General features: G+C 32.1%; 1 protein-coding gene across 2 annotated transcripts in view; it reads left to right on the forward strand.

The window, feature by feature from the left end:
• The window catches only part of LOC118184711 (Golgi-associated PDZ and coiled-coil motif-containing protein-like), a 137,587-nt gene that overhangs the window by 96,503 nt on the left and 22,139 nt on the right, over nt 1-18,945 (forward strand). For both annotated transcript variants that reach the window (XM_085813955.1, XM_085813954.1), the window contains exons 3-4: nt 14,377-14,552; nt 14,690-14,855. In XM_085813955.1, coding sequence (XP_085670081.1) covers nt 14,377-14,552; nt 14,690-14,855 — 342 coding nt within the window. The remainder of the gene's footprint in view (nt 1-14,376; nt 14,553-14,689; nt 14,856-18,945) is intronic.

An 18,945-nucleotide genomic window follows, 5' to 3' on the forward strand; every position in this document is an offset into this window, starting at 1 on the left:
TCAAACAATAGCAGACTGTTGACAAACACTGAGTGCAGATAAGAATAAAAAAATTAGTTAGACATTGTAATTCAAGCGTATAAACAAAATTTGAATTCCTTGTAGTAACAAAATGAAGTTCATTGCTATGTTGAATTCTTTAATTTACTGAAAATGTCATTTTTTAGAAGGAGAGAATATATTTTTGAAATATGAAGAACAGCTGTTCTGAGTTCTTCATAGAAATATTTCACAAAATGTCTTTTACTGTAATAATATGATCATATCAACATGCAACACGTTTACTCATATAAGTTAAATCTAAAGCAACATGTGTCTATTTTAGCTAAAATTACTAAAAAGGAAGTTCTAGAACATATCTTATTAACTGACACTAACATGCAAATAAAACATACTATTTTTTTCAGCTATTTTACAGGGCAAATATAAGGAGTAGCATATCAATTTGAACTTTTAAATTAATCAAAATGATAATATGAAAGGCCTTTCAATAATATCAGACATAAGTTTCTCTTCATAAAACAAAAATACTCTGCAACAGACTAATGTTACTTTTTGAAAAAAGAACATTGCTGTTGAAAGCACATCTTTTAAATTAATGCTATTCTGAGGTCAAATTGACTAATTTAAAAAACCAAACTATTATGCTTCACTTGCATATATCTGTATAATGATATACACATGAAGATATTGTTTTACTCAAAACATCTTGATTTCAATATATTTTATTATAATAAGCATCATTTTAGACAAAAAAAAATCTACTACTTTTATAAACATATCCTTTAGTATTATCTATGAAAAATATATTCTACACACATAATTACTTAATGGGATATTAGAAGGAAATAATCTGAAACCTTTACAGATACAACCATTGGAATTTTACATAAGAAAAGTATCTTCTACTCACATAATAACTTGCTATAATAATACAAGTAAATAACCTGTGACAGTTACAGATATATCTGTTGAGATTTTACATGAGAAAAACATGTTCTTTCTACATAATTATTTGCTGTAATATTACACGCAAATAATCTGTAACCATTACAGATATATCGTTTGGGATTTTACATGAGAAAAACATGTTCTTTTTACATAATTATTTGCTGTAATATTACATGCAAATAATCTGTAACCATTACAGATATATCGTTTGGGAATTTACATGAGAAAAATATGTTCTACTTACATAACTATATGCTGTGATATTACAAGAAAAAGATCTGTAACCATTACAGGCAAAACTCTTGTAATGTTACAAAGAAAACACCTGTTTCTGTTACTCAAATAACCCATGGTATCCCAGTTTCCATGAGTTTTCTTAGTAACTTTACAGATTTTTTTTTTACAGTGTGAGGCATGTTTGTGCAAAGTGATGCATATGAAAGAATATATCTATGTCAAAGCTGCCTGAAGACGCAACAAGGATCATAACATAGGCCAGTAAACTTAAGAAGATAGATAAAAGCAAGCTTCCTCCGAGAATGGGACCTTTCACGAGAAAATTAGAAAAAAGAAAAATATGAAGACTAATACTACATAATCATAAGATAATGAAGTAAAATTTCCTGTATCAATTACTGTGATTGGATAAAGCTTTTTATTAGAAACCGAAAAAACACTTACCAGTGCGGATATGCTGTCGCAGATCCACAGATGACTGACTTCTTTCAAGCAGCTAGGTAAAATGGTTGATGGAGTTGTGGTATACAGGTGGACTGTATTTATTGTTAAGAAAGAGAAAAATGGTTGACAGAGTTGCTGATGTACAGGTGTACTGTATTTATTGTTAAGGAAGAGAAATTTCCAAAAAATTTTGAATAATTGATCTGATACCAGACATCTAAAAGGGATTGATTTACACAAAAAGGAACTGAAGACTACATTGGAGCAATTCGCAATAAATTCTATACTTTGTGCTCTAAGACTATTGCTGTATGGGGCTCTTGTAGTTGCGTGGCTTTTCAAGGTTGATTTTTAGATTAGTATTTTGCTGAGGGGGAAAAAATAGAGAGAAAAAAATATTTTGAAAGCTTTGATGAGACTTATGTATTGGCACTGAAGAAAGAGAAATTTTATGTAAGTCGCTGAAACTTATCAGTTACGAAGTAAAACAATTCATTGTGCTCAGGAATGTCATAAAAGAAAATGTTTTGGTATTTTTCTTGATGATTACAATATCTGACAATAACTTATAAAGTTCTTCTTGCATGTACGTGTCAGCATCAGATATTTAAGGTTAGAAGACATTTATTTATTCAGTGCCAGCAATTTGAATACGATTAGCGAGGTAGCTACAATCAATTGAAATGCCTTAATTCTATGCAGAATTACTTGTGATGATCCCAGATACCAAAAGCCATGCAAAAACGTGCGCTGTATAGATGAACGCTCAGTTAATTTTTTATGGGTGCCCTAAATTTCCCAAATCTACTTTAGCCCTGAAGGAATAAGCATGAAACGAAGTTCCGTTAAGAATTGCAGTATCTGTACTGAAGATCATTTATGAAGTGGGTTGATAAGAAGAGGTTGAGGCAAAGAAAAAATAGAAATTTTGGCAAAGATTTAGAAATTTTAAAACTGGATTTTCCTTAGCTGATGATTATTCTAAGCTTCAGAATCTTCTCACTGAAACCACTGAGTTTCCGGAAAATGTAGGAATGTTAAGATCGCTCTTTCAGAAGTTCAAAGCGTATCATGCGGGCGCATTTCATCGATACTGTATTGGCGTCGATTCACAAAAGCAAAGCAAATTTTGTAGGAGCTTCATTTACATCAAAGTGTTAAGATTTTGATACATCAAAGAATTTGACACATCAAAGTGTTAAGGTGTTAGTTCATAGTGATATAATTTTTTTCTTGCCTTAATGACAACTTTTATTCTTCATTATTTTAACTTAACGCCACCTTATAGTCCTTTGAAGGCTAGATATTTGTTAATATTTCGATTTAAAGAACTAGTGCAGAATATTTTCGCTCCTTGACGAGAGACCTTTCAAATGCATAGATATACTTCTAGATGTAGTCTTTCTCTAAAATCGGCGCTAATCTAAAGGAGAGTGTTACTGATCCTTGAAATAAATGCTGCTTTAAGTACCTTTCAGTTCAAATCCTTTTTTCCTGTGGTTAGAATAATTTTTATTTGAATTTTATCATTAATAAAAGAATTTATGTATATTTATGTATTTAGACAGCAATTGACGGTACAGTTGATAGCTAACAGACATTTTCTTCCCGTCCTCTAATTGTTCAGCAAAAATAGCTTAAATACACTTAAATTGTGATTTATGGTATGTGAATGATTGACATAATTCATAATACTGCTGAACAAAATTAGGAGATAATGCAACATGGAACAAAAGTCGACATAGTAATGTATGAATTTGCTGTACGAAAACTATATGTACGAAACTGTCACATGGATTTAAAAAACATTAGCAAATATGTTATAAAAAATTATCCATTTATTTCAGTCTGTGTAAAGATCGTGACTTGTAAAGATCATGACTTGTAAAGATCGTGACTTAAAGAGAACGTGAAATATAAATAATAGGACAAGAACTTGCATTTTACGGTGTGGCAACAAGAAGAGGATTCGGAAGATTTTTATATATTTTATTTAGAGAGTTTTTTTTTTTTTTAGTATTTTAATAGTTGTAAGAGTTTTAACTGTAGTTAAGAGTTTAAAATTTTGATAGTTAAGAGCTGCAGCATTTATTTTTTGATTCTGTTTTAAAATTCAAATAAAAGTATATTGTTCATTCTGAAAATTTAGCTTTGTTCTTCCTACAAGGTTCAATATCCATTATATTGAACGAAGGAAAGGATTTTTACTGTCTGTGTGAGGTTAAATTTGCAGGATGAAGACTTTTATATTATAAAATATAATTATTCAGTTACATCATTAATAGACCGTTATTAAACAGAAAAATGTTAAGATTTTTGTTATGTCGGTCTATACATTCATATAATCTAAATCTTCATCACTAACATTAATTTTATTATTAACTAATGAATAGCGTTATTACTTCAGAAAGCTGCCTTACTCTTTATATGTCATAAGTACTTTCCGGGAAAAAAAAAAAAAAAAAAAAAAAAAAGGTGGTGGTGGCAGTTCTTTACCCCCTTTTTACTGGGCCGATTGATGACATTTAACTTGTGTTTCTCATGTTTCGAAAGTGCGATTTAGGATGATTCGAATTATACATAAATAACAAATTTTATGGTGCTACTTTGTTAGACGGTTGCACGGATTTTTGGCGATTTACGTTGGCGCGATTTTTACAAACGTCAGCCATCTTGAAAAACGCTGTTTTCATGCATAGTAAAGTATTCGAAACTTAAAAAAAAAAAAAAAAAATATCGTTAGAAGTAATGGATTAATTTTTTGTTGAAAATGCCGTTTTTTAAGATGGCAGAGAAATGTAAATAAATACATTTACTATGAGTATAAAATACTAAAGTAAGGTTATTACTTTCGGTTTTGGTTTGGTTATTACTTTCATATAGCAAAGAAGAGAATAAAAACATTGTGCCAACGTTTAATTAGATTAAATTATTACTGAAATTGAATATCGAATTAAAAACCATCATCCAACATTTAAAAGAATTAGAATATTATTAAATTCAAATACTTTAAAATACCTTATATAAAAAAATATAAAAATATAAATGTATAGAATATAATTAACATTAAAACATATGTGACAATAATTATCTCAGCAATTTTTAAAAATAGTGTATGAATTTTTTTAACAAAAATTGAAGTATACAATTATAAAATAAAATAAAAATATGTACTTGCATTTTTCTTGAATCATTTAATCTGTTGTTTATTGATAAGTATCACAAAAAAAATCGGAATCATAATTTAGATATCAATGAAAAAAATTTGGAAAATGTAATATCAAGGGCAGGAATAAAAAAATTTAAAAAAAAAAAAATTATAAATAGATAAAGCAATTTAGAGCCAAATTAATGGATCATGAAGATTAAAAATAACAAAAAAATTTGAAAAAAAATCCAATAATAGGTATTGTTTTTAAGATTTCGAAGATCCTTTAACCGCCCCTCCCTGAAGTACATGCCAATCTTCCCAGTTTATGTCTCTAATAATTTCAAGAAATTTAACATATGGATGCTCATTCAATGCAGAGCAAATTTTCCTAAACAAATACCAGGCTATGTATCCTTCAAAATCTCCTCGACGATTGTAAACCGGCAAAGAATTTTTGAAGTCACGCCATTGTCTTTCAACTGTGTTAGTATGAGCTCCTGTTTCAGGATCTACGAAATGGAGCGAATGGTTAACTTGCAAGTAAGTGATTAAAACCTTCTTCGCTCAAACGGTCATAAGCTTTGCAGTAGTCCGAAATAATCTGGGTTCCCGGTTCGATCCAATCCTTAATTAAAGCAAGAAGAGTATCCGCTGTTCTGTCTGGCACAGCAACTAAAAAACAGCGACCTGATTCGCGCTGTATTCCCCTCAAAACCCACTGCCCTTCAACGAATCGACCCTTGTTAAACTTTCGTTTTCCGATTTTCGACTCATCAATCTCCACGATTTTCCCTGGCCCTCCGATCTTCTCCGTTTTAGTTTCTACAAAATTAATTAAAACGTCGGTTACATAACTGCGCCAGTCGGCTACAGCTTCTGAAAAAATACCGAGCTCACATTGAATTCTATCGTACGAAGAACCCATGAATATTTCGTACACTAGAGCTAAAATGACAGCAATTGGAAGTTTACTGCCGGTAAAAAACGAGGAATGTCTAATACTTTTTTTTACCGTTACAGCGATTATTTCTTCCACCGTGACCACAATACCATATACGGCCATCCTCGGAATCGGCTCTTTTAACCATCATTATCTGTGATCCACATTTCTCGCACTTCATTAAAGAAGCAATTAGCGAGGTTTCTTCTAAAAACTTAAAATAAATTTCCTCTGACCCTTGTAACAATTTGTAAACAAATCTTTGATTAGGAAAGCCAGGCTGGCCAAAATAAGGTCTCAAAGGACAATTTTTTGATTCCGATACCAATAATTCTTGGTACTTACCAATAACAACATTCATAATTAAGACACAATAACACGCCGAATAAATACTAATTCAGAAGTCAAACAACAAAAATCAGCGTTATACCTACAAAATTTTCACAGGACTAGTTTCGATGGTTTTACCGAACCATCATCTTCAGCTGCAAAACCGCAAATGAACAAGATAGGAAATAATGATTAGATAAGATAAGAAAGCCTGGACAAGAATAAGCAAGTGGCGCCATCTGTTGGCGAAACCAGAACTAAAACATAATTTCTCTAAAAGCCGAAGGCAAATTTGGATTGGAATTAGGATCATTAACTAGAACAGAAAGATTTTTATGAATGTGAAATGCCTCTAGAAAATCCAGTTCTCCAATGGAAGATGTTTTTTTGAATAATTTTGGCAGCAGAAAAATTGAAAGTGTGATTTTCGGACCAACAATGTTGAGCAACAGAAGACTTCTGTGTTTCCTTTTTTCTAACATAAGCCTCATGTTCTTTGACGCGAAATTTTAAGGCTCTCTTAGTTTGGCCAATGTAAATTAAACCACACTGGCAAGGAATCCTATAAATACCCCAGGAATTCATATCCGGAATGGGTTCCTTGAGTATAGAAGTTGGAATTTTATTGATGGGAGAATAAACAACCCGAAAGTTAAATTTCTGCAAAATATGTGCAACTTTATAGCTAATTGATGGAAAGAAGGGAATGACAACAGAATTTTTATAATCTCCTAAAATAAGAGTGTGGCTTTTAGTGTGTTCAGATGAGAATTTTTTAACTGCTTGATTAATAATGTTGGGTGAAAAGCCCCTGTCAATAGCTATTGCTTTTAAATAATTTAGTTCTTCATCAAGGGCTAATTTGGAGGAGCAAACTTGAAGAGCACGGAAAACATAGGAATAAAATGAAGCTAACTTTTGTTTAGTCGGATGACATGATTTAAAGTGTGGTGGAAGGCAAACCGATGAAGGTTTACGGTAAACTGTAGTACTGAAGTTGGATGTGTTACGTGTGACCAGAATGTCGAGAAACGGAAGAGAATTGCAAGTCTCAAGTTCAAAAGTGAACTGAATAGCAGGATCAATAGAATTCATTGTTGAAAGAACTTTATTTAAATCATCTTTATTACCTTCAAACAGGGTAAAAGTATCGTCTACGTAGCGGAACCATGCCGGGAAGTTTAAAGTTTCAAACAATTTTGATTCATAATAATGCATGTAGATATCAGCCAGGATGGGACTGAGGGGGCTTCCCATGGCTAATCCCTGTTTGTTTGTAATATTTATTTTGGAAAACAAAATGTGTTTGTTTCAAACAGAGTTGAGTGAGAGAAATTAGCTCCTCAATTTCGATGCAAGAGAAATGAAATTCGCGAAGTCTGGTTTCTAGACATCTTAATGCACCCTCCACTGGGACATTGGTGAATAATGATTTTACATCAAAAGAAACCATGAGTAAATTACTAGGAGAAATGTTTTTAACCTTTTTTACAAACTCTATTGAATTTTTTATGGTGTAAATGTTATTGTATATCTACATGCATTATTATGAATCAAAATTGTTTGAAACTTTAAACTTCCTGGCATGGTTCCGCTACGTAGACGATACTTTTACCCTGTTTGAAGGTAATAAAGATGATTTAAATAAAGTTCTTTCAACAATGAATTCTATTGATCCTGCTATTCAGTTCACTTTTGAACTTGAGACTTGCAATTCTCTTCCGTTTCTCGACATTCTGGTCACACGTAACACATCCAACTTCAGTACTACAGTTTACCGTAAACCTTCATCGGTTTGCCTTCCACCACACTTTAAATCATGTCATCCGACTAAACAAAAGTTAGCTTCATTTTATTCCTATGTTTTCCGTGCTCTTCAAGTTTGCTCCTCCAAATTAGCCCTTGATGAAGAATTAAATTATTTAAAAGCAATAGCTATTGACAGGGGCTTTTCACCCAACATTATTAATCAAGCAGTTAAAAAATTCTCATCTGAACACACTAAAAGCCACACTCTTATTTTAGGAGATTATAAAAATTCTGTTGTCATTCCCTTCTTTCCATCAATTAGCTATAAAGTTGCACATATTTTGCAGAAATTTAACTTTCGGGTTGTTTATTCTCCCATCAATAAAATTCCAACTTCTATACTCAAGGAACCCATTCCGGATATGAATTCCTGGAGTATTTATAGGATTCCTTGCCAGTGTGGTTTAATTTACATTGGCCAAACTAAGAGAGCCTTAAAATTTCGCGTCAAAGAACATGAGGCTTATGTTAGAAAAAAGGAAACAGAGAAGTCTTCTGTTGCTCAACATTGTTGGTCCGAAAATCACACTTTCAATTTTTCTGCTGCCAAAATTATTCAAAAAACATCTTCCATTGGAGAACTGGATTTTCTAGAGGCATTTCACATTCATAAAAATCTTTCTGTTCTAGTTAACGATCCTAATTCCAATCCAAATTTGCCTTCGGCTTTTAGAGAAATTATGTTTTAGTTCTGGTTTCGCCAACAGATGGCGCCACTTGCTTATTCTTGTCCAGGCTTTCTTATCTTATCTAATCATTATTTCCTATCTTGTTCATTTGCGGTTTTGCAGCTGAAGATGATGGTTCGGTAAAACCATCGAAACTAGTCCTGTAAAAATTTTGTAGGTATAACGCTGATTTTTGTTGTTTGTCTTCTGAATTAGTATTTATTCGGCGTGTTATTGTGTCTTAATTATAGAAGCCCCAAACAGGCTTACATTTTGCTTTCTTTTTTGCACGTGGTGTCGCCGCCATTTTGTGATTGTAGGAGTTTCGGTGAGTACATTTTTGCAATTTTCAAGTTATGTTTATGTTTTGTACATTTAGATATTGTGCTTTGCTTGTCTGATTTCATGCATTTTGCTTACAAACGTTTTGTTTTCTATTCATTTCAGTGAGGGATTTTTCTGTGTTTTGTGTGTACTTTATTATTGCTCAGTTAATTTAGTTTGATTTTTGCACTGTTTATCATGCGTTCATCCGTTAATCGTTTCACTAAATTACGCCTGAAACGGCAAAAATTCCTGAATCATCTTGACTTTTTACTTAAATGTAAATGTAAAAAATTGATCCCCAATTTTATTCAAATCAAATCTAATCAAAAACCTTCGAGTCGCGTTTCAAGAATTCTGTTAAATTGCAAGCTTGCCTTACTTCGGTCCGTGATAAGGGATACACGTCAACAGTTGTCCAAAATTGAACATGAACTCTATAAGCTTCATCTGGAACTCGCTAAATCATATCCAAAATTCACTGCCCTTGAACAAAAGTCTTGGTCTAGAACGGAGAATGCAGTTAACCGTCATAAAAACACCCTTGCAGTTAAATTCGAAAAACTTCTTTTACAGTCTTCCAGTTCAAGTAGTTCAAAAAATCTTCCCATTGTAAACATCAAGCCAATAGTTAATATTTCTAATGTTAGTCTTTCAGAAGAACAAGAGAGAATTCTAAAATATAATTTTAACTTCTCACAAACCTGTAAACCCTCGATTCCAAAGATTTTGGCTCCTATCGAAAACGCTTTCAAGTTCAGTAAAGTTTCAGATTCACAGAAAGAAATGATTAGGCATCTTATCGCTCATAATGTGAAATTCAATAATAAACCTTTGAAACCAAATCTAACTGCGAGAGAAAGAGCTACATTGCGTGAAATTCATTCTAACCCGGATATTTTCATTTCAAAGGCCGACAAAGGCGGCCAGATAGTCGTCATGGATAAGAACACTTACATCGATGGTGTCACTAAACTCTTAAACGAAGGACCATATAATCCGATCCCTAAAGATCCTTCACCTTCGGACTTATCCAAAATAAAAACTGCGATCAAATCTTCGCAAATCATTTCAAGCAACTTAAAACATTCGCTTATTCCATCTGTTGCGAATTGTGCCAGATTATATGCTCTTCCCAAAATTCATAAAAGTGGTATTCCTTTCCGCCCTATTGTATCAAATTTAGGTACTGCCTCGTATCCTTTAGCTAAATATTTGGTTTCTAGATTTTCCACTCTATTAGACAATAACATTTACACCATAAAAAATTCAATAGAGTTTGTAAAAAAGGTTAAAAACATTTCTCCTAGTAATTTACTCATGGTTTCTTTTGATGTAAAATCATTATTCACCAATGTCCCAGTGGAGGGTGCATTAAGATGTCTAGAAACCAGACTTCGCGAATTTCATTTCTCTTGCATCGAAATTGAGGAGCTAATTTCTCTCACTCAACTCTGTTTGAAACAAACACATTTTGTTTTCCAAACTAAATATTACAAACAAACTAAGGGATTAGCCATGGGAAGCCCCCTCAGTCCCATCCTGGCTGATATCTACATGCATTATTATGAATCAAAATTGTTTGAAACTTTAAACTTCCCGGCATGGTTCCGCTACGTAGACGATACTTTTACCCTGTTTGAAGGTAATAAAGATGATTTAAATAAAGTTCTTTCAACAATGAATTCTATTGATCCTGCTATTCAGTTCACTTTTGAACTTGAGACTTGCAATTCTCTTCCGTTTCTCGACATTCTGGTCACACGTAACACATCCAACTTCAGTACTACAGTTTACCGTAAACCTTCATCGGTTTGCCTTCCACCACACTTTAAATCATGTCATCCGACTAAACAAAAGTTAGCTTCATTTTATTCCTATGTTTTCCGTGCTCTTCAAGTTTGCTCCTCCAAATTAGCCCTTGATGAAGAATTAAATTATTTAAAAGCAATAGCTATTGACAGGGGCTTTTCACCCAACATTATTAATCAAGCAGTTAAAAAATTCTCATCTGAACACACTAAAAGCCACACTCTTATTTTAGGAGATTATAAAAATTCTGTTGTCATTCCCTTCTTTCCATCAATTAGCTATAAAGTTGCACATATTTTGCAGAAATTTAACTTTCGGGTTGTTTATTCTCCCATCAATAAAATTCCAACTTCTATACTCAAGGAACCCATTCCGGATATGAATTCCTGGAGTATTTATAGGATTCCTTGCCAGTGTGGTTTAATTTACATTGGCCAAACTAAGAGAGCCTTAAAATTTCGCGTCAAAGAACATGAGGCTTATGTTAGAAAAAAGGAAACACAGAAGTCTTCTGTTGCTCAACATTGTTGGTCCGAAAATCACACTTTCAATTTTTCTGCTGCCAAAATTATTCAAAAAAACATCTTCCATTGGAGAACTGGATTTTCTAGAGGCATTTCACATTCATAAAAATCTTTCTGTTCTAGTTAACGATCCTAATTCCAATCCAAATTTGCCTTCGGCTTTTAGAGAAATTATGTTTTAGTTCTGGTTTCGCCAACAGATGGCGCCACTTGCTTATTCTTGTCCAGGCTTTCTTATCTTATCTAATCATTATTTCCTGTCTTGTTCATTTGCGGTTTTGCAGCTGAAGATGATGGTTCGGTAAAACCATCGAAACTAGTCCTGTGAAAATTTTGTAGGTATAACGCTGATTTTTGTTGTTTGACTTCTGAATTAACAACATTCATCTTAGAGAGAGACATCTTTGAAGGAATTCCAAGAAATGAATTAAATTTTAAAATGGCGCGGAAATGCACAAATTTTCAGTAACCAATCAGGGAGCTGATTACAACTCGTTAATGCACAATTATTCTATAACCAATCAGAAAGCTTATTACATCACGCCTAGAATTAAATTTGTTTAAAAATTCATACATAATAAAATCATTTTAAAAAAATTAAAAATTAAATTGTATTTTAATATTTAACAGCCATAAATATGTTTAAAACATTAGATTAAATTTATACATATTAAGACCAATTACTTTTAAAGTAAGGTGACGTCATTGATTACATCATCCACAACATAAAATTTCATAGAATATGATAAACAAAAAAAAAAAAAAAAAAAAAAAAAAAAAAAAAAAAAAAAAAATATTTCAAATAAAAATGCAAAATTAAATTGATTTTTAATATTTAGAAGCCATAAATAATATTTAAAACACGGAATTTATGCACAATAAAACACATTATTTTTTAAATAAAATGACAACAAAGTATCGGTTATCATAAATAACTTATCTCGCAGTGGGTTTACCATAAGTTGTATTACTTGCCAAAAGAATATCGCCAAAAAATCGTCAAAATCCGTGCAACCGTCTACCAAAGTAGCACCAATTTTATAAAATTTGGCGAGAAACTTAACAAGAAATTTAAAAGTTAACCTTGGCGAACTTTTTTGAGTTTGCACCAAGATTAATTCACTAGGCAAAATTCTCAATTTATGCTAACCTATTTTTCTTTTCCTTTCATAGTGCATTGTTCATTTTTTCCGATAATTTTAATAAAGTGCGTAAACCATGTTTGCGTTATTATCGCTTATAACGACTGTGACAAATTTCAAAACGCGCTAATATATAAATTCACGTATATCTTAGGAAATTTGAATCCAAACTCTTAATTTTCTGCAAGTATGCGTAGAAATACACCTACTTTAAGGTGATGGTAAAAATTTTATAGATTATAATTCAAAAAATTGTTCGAAAAATGCGTAAAAGTTTCTAAAAATATGATATATTAAAAATAAATCGGAAAAATTTTATTTGGATTGAACCTAAATTTTGAATTATGAAAGAAGGAATTCAGTAAATTCAACCAATATATATATATGAATATATACTAAATTCAATTAACATTGAAGACCTAAAAAGTTTGAGAGCTAATTTTTTAAAGACTATTTTTAGATTTTTCGTGCGATTTTTAGAAAACTTAGCACTTTGCCATAATTTGAATCGTAGAATCAAAATGTGGAAAAAAATCGATATGTTCCAGTAAAAGTCAGATTTTGTATCAAAATGCGTATGTTAGAACTATTTGCTGTACATAAATCTGATATGTATCCGAAGTCGCGCCTTCTGTACATGGAAACGCAAGTTTAATTTCATCAGTCAGCCCAGTAGAACGAAAGATGTAGAATTGCCCCCTTTTTATTTTGTGCAGAGTGTATGTAACATTTTTTTTCGCATTAGTAACTTTTTATATTTTTTTTCTGAACATTTATTTTATTTTTTTAATTTTAATTGTTTCTAAGTTCATAAAAGTGTAGTTTTTCTTGAAATGACTAAAAATGCTGAGCACTGTAGTTAAAAAAAATGTAACCTAAATAGTGCATTAGTTTTCATAAAATATTCATTGCCTAAATGTGATTAAATCAGATAAACATTTCGATTTGTTATCTGAAATATGTTGACTTAATTGTGCCATTTAGTTGTATACAGTCAAAAGTCGTTAATTCGGACACCCATAATCCGGAATGATCTATAATCCGAACCTCAAAGATAAAAACTTTCTGCGCATGCGCCGCGTCGACGCATGCGCATAGGCGTTTAAGCGTGTGCGTAAGACCTTTACGACTGCGCATGTGCGTGTGCACAAGCGCAGAATACGTTTTCGCGTGCGCGTTTAATGTATAGCGGACGGTATAAGCTAAAATTATGTAATTATCTATGTTGATGATTGCGTTGTTCCTTAATCTTCGAATTGGATCCGGCTTATTATTTTTTGCAGACTGTAAGAGCAATTTTATAAAAGTAAGCTTGAACTTTCGATTATGTCAAATAGAATTTCCGATGCTGGAGCTCCCAATGGATCTACAAAACGAAAGTATGTTTCGACGTCCATCAAACAAAAAGTGGAATTGCTGCTAAAAATGGATAAAGGCCTTTCCTTTGTTTATCTAACCGTTCCAAAATCTGTTTATCAATTTCACGCTGCTGTGCGCGGGGGGGCAATGAACTGGAAGTTGATCTATCAGCACTATCTTTATCTTCAGGGCAGATGTTTTTGTTTTATTCGGCTTATAATTCCTTACTAAATGTAGTATTTCATCTCGATGTACTCCGTCTTTGATATGATTAAATCAAATTCCTCGTCATTATAAATATCACGAATACAAATCAAATACTTTTCTGGTTGCAATTTTCTAATTTCGGCTATGCGTAATGTATTACACATGCGCGCGTTGAAAGAAATGTTTAATAAAGTAAACAAATAAATATTAAGCTTTTTTTTTTTTTGTAAATTTTGATACCCTTTAGATCATAATTGTTCATTATTTTATAAATTACGGTTTCATATTTTTAATTTTATAATTTCTGCATGTCATCTTACCAGATTTAAACTGATGATCTATAATCCGGAAAAATCGATAATCCGGAATCGCCGAAGTCCCGACGAGTCCGGATTAAAGACTTTTGACTGTATTATGCCTTTAAAAAAATAGCTATGTTTCAAGATTGTTCACATTTCCTATTGCTCATAATGTATAGGAGAATGAAATGGAACAATACAGAACGAATGTTTATAAAGAAACGCTAACAGAAACACAAATTCATCAACTCAGACGAGAAAATGAAGTGTTGAGGCAATGCAATATTGCACTTCAGAGTGAGGTCTTTGGCTCACGGCTTGCTGCAAAATACCTTGATAAGGAATTAGCAGGAAGGTAATTATTCTTTTTTTTTTTTTTTTACTTCCAGTTTTTGGTTTTTTACATAAATAAGCGATATTTAATGTTTAGAAAATATACATGTGATATTTTTCAATTTTTTAAATTTTGTTTTCAATATTTTTCCCATGCAGAATTCAACAGATTCAGTTGCTCGGGAGAGATCTAAAAGGAGGGGACCATGACCGATTATGGGAACAACTAGAAGCAGAAATTCATCTTCATAGACATAAAACTGTGATACGTGCTTGTAGGGCACAGAGTGGATTAGGTAGTAAATTAGTATATCCACCTGGGCATGTAAGTGAAAGTTTATTTAATTTTTCCATTTAGTGTGTTCTACTTATTATTATTAAATTTCATATATTTAGTAAGCTAATGAAATGGAATTTTTTTTAGTATAATGTATGTCGAAATTACAGTTTTAATTATGTTATTGCTGTGCTTTATCATGAACTCTGTCATCAATTTTGTACCAACATTCATATTTATTTATTACTTGCATAATAATCTGGTTTACCGGATCTGGTAATAATGCATCTGGTATACCGGATACAATTTTTCATCTGAATTCCTAAGGGTGTAATTTTTTTTTTTGCATAAACTTTTATGTCTTGTTTCATTGTATATATTCACTGATGCACACTGTCAGGGTTCGTAGCGGTCCTTACAAGTGCTTATAAGTCCTTATATTTGAAAATAAAGTATAAAGGCCCTTATAGGTGCTTACTTTTTGTTTAAAACCCTTATTTTTTTGTTTTTAGTGCTTATTTTGTGCTTTTTTTTAATCCTTTGTTTTTAATGAACGCGCATTTTTTCCCCCGTACCAAAGCCGGAACTAAATAAACAACTTTTCTTCTTTATATGCAATGTCAGATGGTGAATCATACTCCCGAAAATTGCTTTTCCTCCCTTCCTCTACATTAACGTAACCTATGGTGCGCGCGAGAGTACAGACAGGTGCTCGTCGTTCTGTTGGCCAAAGAATTGCGAAAACGTAGAAAATTCTGGTACATTCGGTATTCTTTTCCTCCCAACCAAATACTACACACGTTTGAATTTCTATCAAGATTTTAATAATTTGCATTCTCGTTCCGCGTAGTCAGTTCATATTCGTGTTTATTATGATCATTATACTTATATTATGAGCATATGTATGAATATTTATAATAATATAGTTGCAGTAACTGCTGAAGTATAAACTTCCAAAAATGGGTGTGTTTTTACACAGATTAGCTTTCTAAGGAATAATATTCGGAATGGCTTAAATAAAAGGAAAGTAATGGAATAGTCAAAATAATTTCATTTTCTTTGCCAATACATTATACAGTACGGAGGTTGGGAGTTTTTCCGCAAAATCTCCTAATATTGAAGCAGTGGACTTTTTTTTGTCACAGTCCAGTCCGGATTGAATAGGACTAAAAGTTTTTGCGGTCTACCCAACCCAAGCGAATATTGAGTCTATTCCGGAAATTTAATACAGTCTGTTGAAAATTAGAATCAGAAACACCCCAGATTAGTAAGTCTCTTTCTTTTCTTTATTTAGTTCTTTTTTCTCCGAATACCATACCGGCAGGTGTTGATTCCGATTGCGTAATATCACATATGGAAGAATTACGCCGCACGTATTGTGCAATAACGTTTGCGGTATTTTGCATTGATAAATTAATTTTGATGTTCAGTCTGAGATTTGTTTATGAACACTTGAAAGAGTTTTACTGTGCTTTCTAAGCAGAATATTACTCAATTCCGTTGGTTTTTATATGATGCACATATCGAAATGTCAAAATCATTTATTTAGCCCAAATTTAAATCTAAAGAACTGCTACAATCTCTCCCACTCCTCTTTTTCCAGTTACTATCCGGAATATTCGGGAATTTACGAGTATGCGGGTTAGTTAAGCTTTTACTGTTAAAAGATGACTGCATGAAGCAATTTCCCGTCTTTTGATTTCAGAAATGTGCCTCTTTTTTACTTAAATTACTTTGATATATGTTAAGGAAAAACTGTTATGCAATGAAAATTTAGAAAATGTTCAGAATTTTGATTTAAGTTAAATTATTTAAATATTAATATGAGTGGAAAAATAAATTGTATTTATTATTAGGTGCCAAACGAATACAATTAATATGGCTTATTATTATTTATTTTCTATATTTTCAACTGAAATATCATCATTAAATTTAGTAATATAGTTTAGTTCTGCATAGTTTTTTTTTTCTCTCATTGTAAACTAATTCTGTAAATTGAACTGTCATTTAAAATTTAAAAAAAAAGTTAATTGTTTTCCATTGTTGAGGTAATGTTTATTCTCTTAATAAATATTGCATTACTCATATTTTAAATTATAAGTCTAATTTTTCTTTTAAGGTTATGCAGTTGTGTATAATGTAATTAGACAGGTACTTATTTTTTCCTTAAAATGTGCTTGAAAAGTGCTTATAGGTGCTTATTTTTTTAACTAAAATGTGGCTATGAACCCTGACTGTGTACTTATTAGTTATTAGTACATGAAATATGTACTGTGTACCTCCTTTTAGATGCAAATTAATTATTAGTGCACGAAATATGCAAATTAATTGATTGACATCATGTTACCCGATGCAAACATGATGGAATTTTGGTATGTAGTGCTGTTTAAATTTAATATAGTTTCTGAGAATGATTAGGATTCTGAGTACTGATTAATTATGACTAAAACACAGCATATAAGTGGTAGTTAATTGGTTTGACTTGAGAAGGCAGGAACACAAATGGAGGTCAACCAAGATCTGACTATCCCTTAAAGTGTCATATCAAAAACTTAACCACTTTTTAAGCAATGGCAATCTGAACAAGAACAACAAATTCATCCAAAGACCATTTTCTGTCATTGTCAACTTGAAGAATCTAAGAAGCAAACAAAATATTTGATTTTAGATTTTCAGGTTACACCCAGAACTGAGGTCAGCCATTCTACTGCTGCATGAAAGCTTTATGAGGTTGCACTATTATGCAGCAAAACCAGTTGTTTGTGACCCACTCACTTATATATAATATCTATATCTCCCAAAGGGGCCTGTTTAAAGTTGTGTCATTTGATGTTAATTGGAGCCAAGATGAATGGGACCATGTATTATTTACTGATGAGTCCAGATGTAGTTTGAACCATGATTCTAAATATGTTTTGATCTAGAGAGAACAAGAAATTCACTTTTCTTCTCTTGTTCGTGAAAAGTTCTTTTGGCATGGAGAGAAATGTTATGGTTTTGGGTGGAACATCAAAAATGGCACTAAGCTGCATATCTTAAATGGAAGTTTTGTTACTGGCCATAGATATGTGGATAATGTCTTGAAACCCTATAGATGGTTATTGCTGTTGGTTGAGACTTTTTGCTAATACACTGTTCATCCCTGCTGAGCATCTCTGCTGCCAGAGCACTTAGAAATAGAAGATATCATTTAAATGGATTGGTCAACTTACTCACTAGAACTGAACCCTATGAAGTGTGAGTGGGATTCATGAGGCTGCCAAATGCCTTCCTGGAACTTCTAGGACTTTAAATATGATGTGCAATTTCAAAAGATATCTTTGAGAATTTGGTAAATATCATGAAATCAAGGTGTGAGGTTTGCATTTCTGTCAGACACGATCATACGCCATATAAAAACAAAAAAGATTTGTTGCAAAATAGGAAGATTAATTTCAGTTCTTTAAGTTTGACACTGAATTCAGTATTTTGAGATTAATCAGCTGGCAGACATGGTAATTTATGTTAAGTAATTCTTTTCCACAAATCGTTTTTAATAAATTTCCAATAAGTGACAGTTAAGTTTTATTTTATTTTTGGAACCTGTCAAATACTACCTTAGGATTTCCAGTGCAGAAAAACACTCATTTTCTACAAAGAAAGTCTATATATATATATTGCATTGCATGCATACAGGTTCATAGTAGATTGAATGATCATAGCTCCAATGATAGATTGATAAGATTTACTTTATCAAAAGAAGCATTTCAGAGTTTTGGAGTTTTCCACAGAAGTATTCTAACAACAACTTGCAACTTACGCAACTAACAACTTGCAACAACTGAGAGCAGATGCTTTCTCCAGCTCTATATAGTCTTCACTCTGCCGCTGAGACATTTCTAGCACCATCTGCATCTCGAAACCACTAGAAGACAATATAATGTTCGAATTACGGTTGCAGCTAATATAATGATAATTTACATTTATTCAATTGTAATACCTATTACGGTGATACAGGGACCGGATCAAAATATAGCCAGATGGTCGCCAATTGGCAACCTTTGGGGATTTCTCGCTAAATTGGGCAATAAAAATTAGTCTCGAAAACCGTTGCCAACTTGGCGATATCTCGCCAAATTACCGAGATATCCATTTCTCA

The sequence above is a fragment of the Stegodyphus dumicola genome, chromosome 3 (genome assembly GCF_044657685.1).
Source record: "Stegodyphus dumicola isolate Sdum_Otavi_A_Nest chromosome 3, ASM4465768v1".
Taxonomy (NCBI): Eukaryota; Metazoa; Arthropoda; class Arachnida; order Araneae; family Eresidae; genus Stegodyphus; species Stegodyphus dumicola.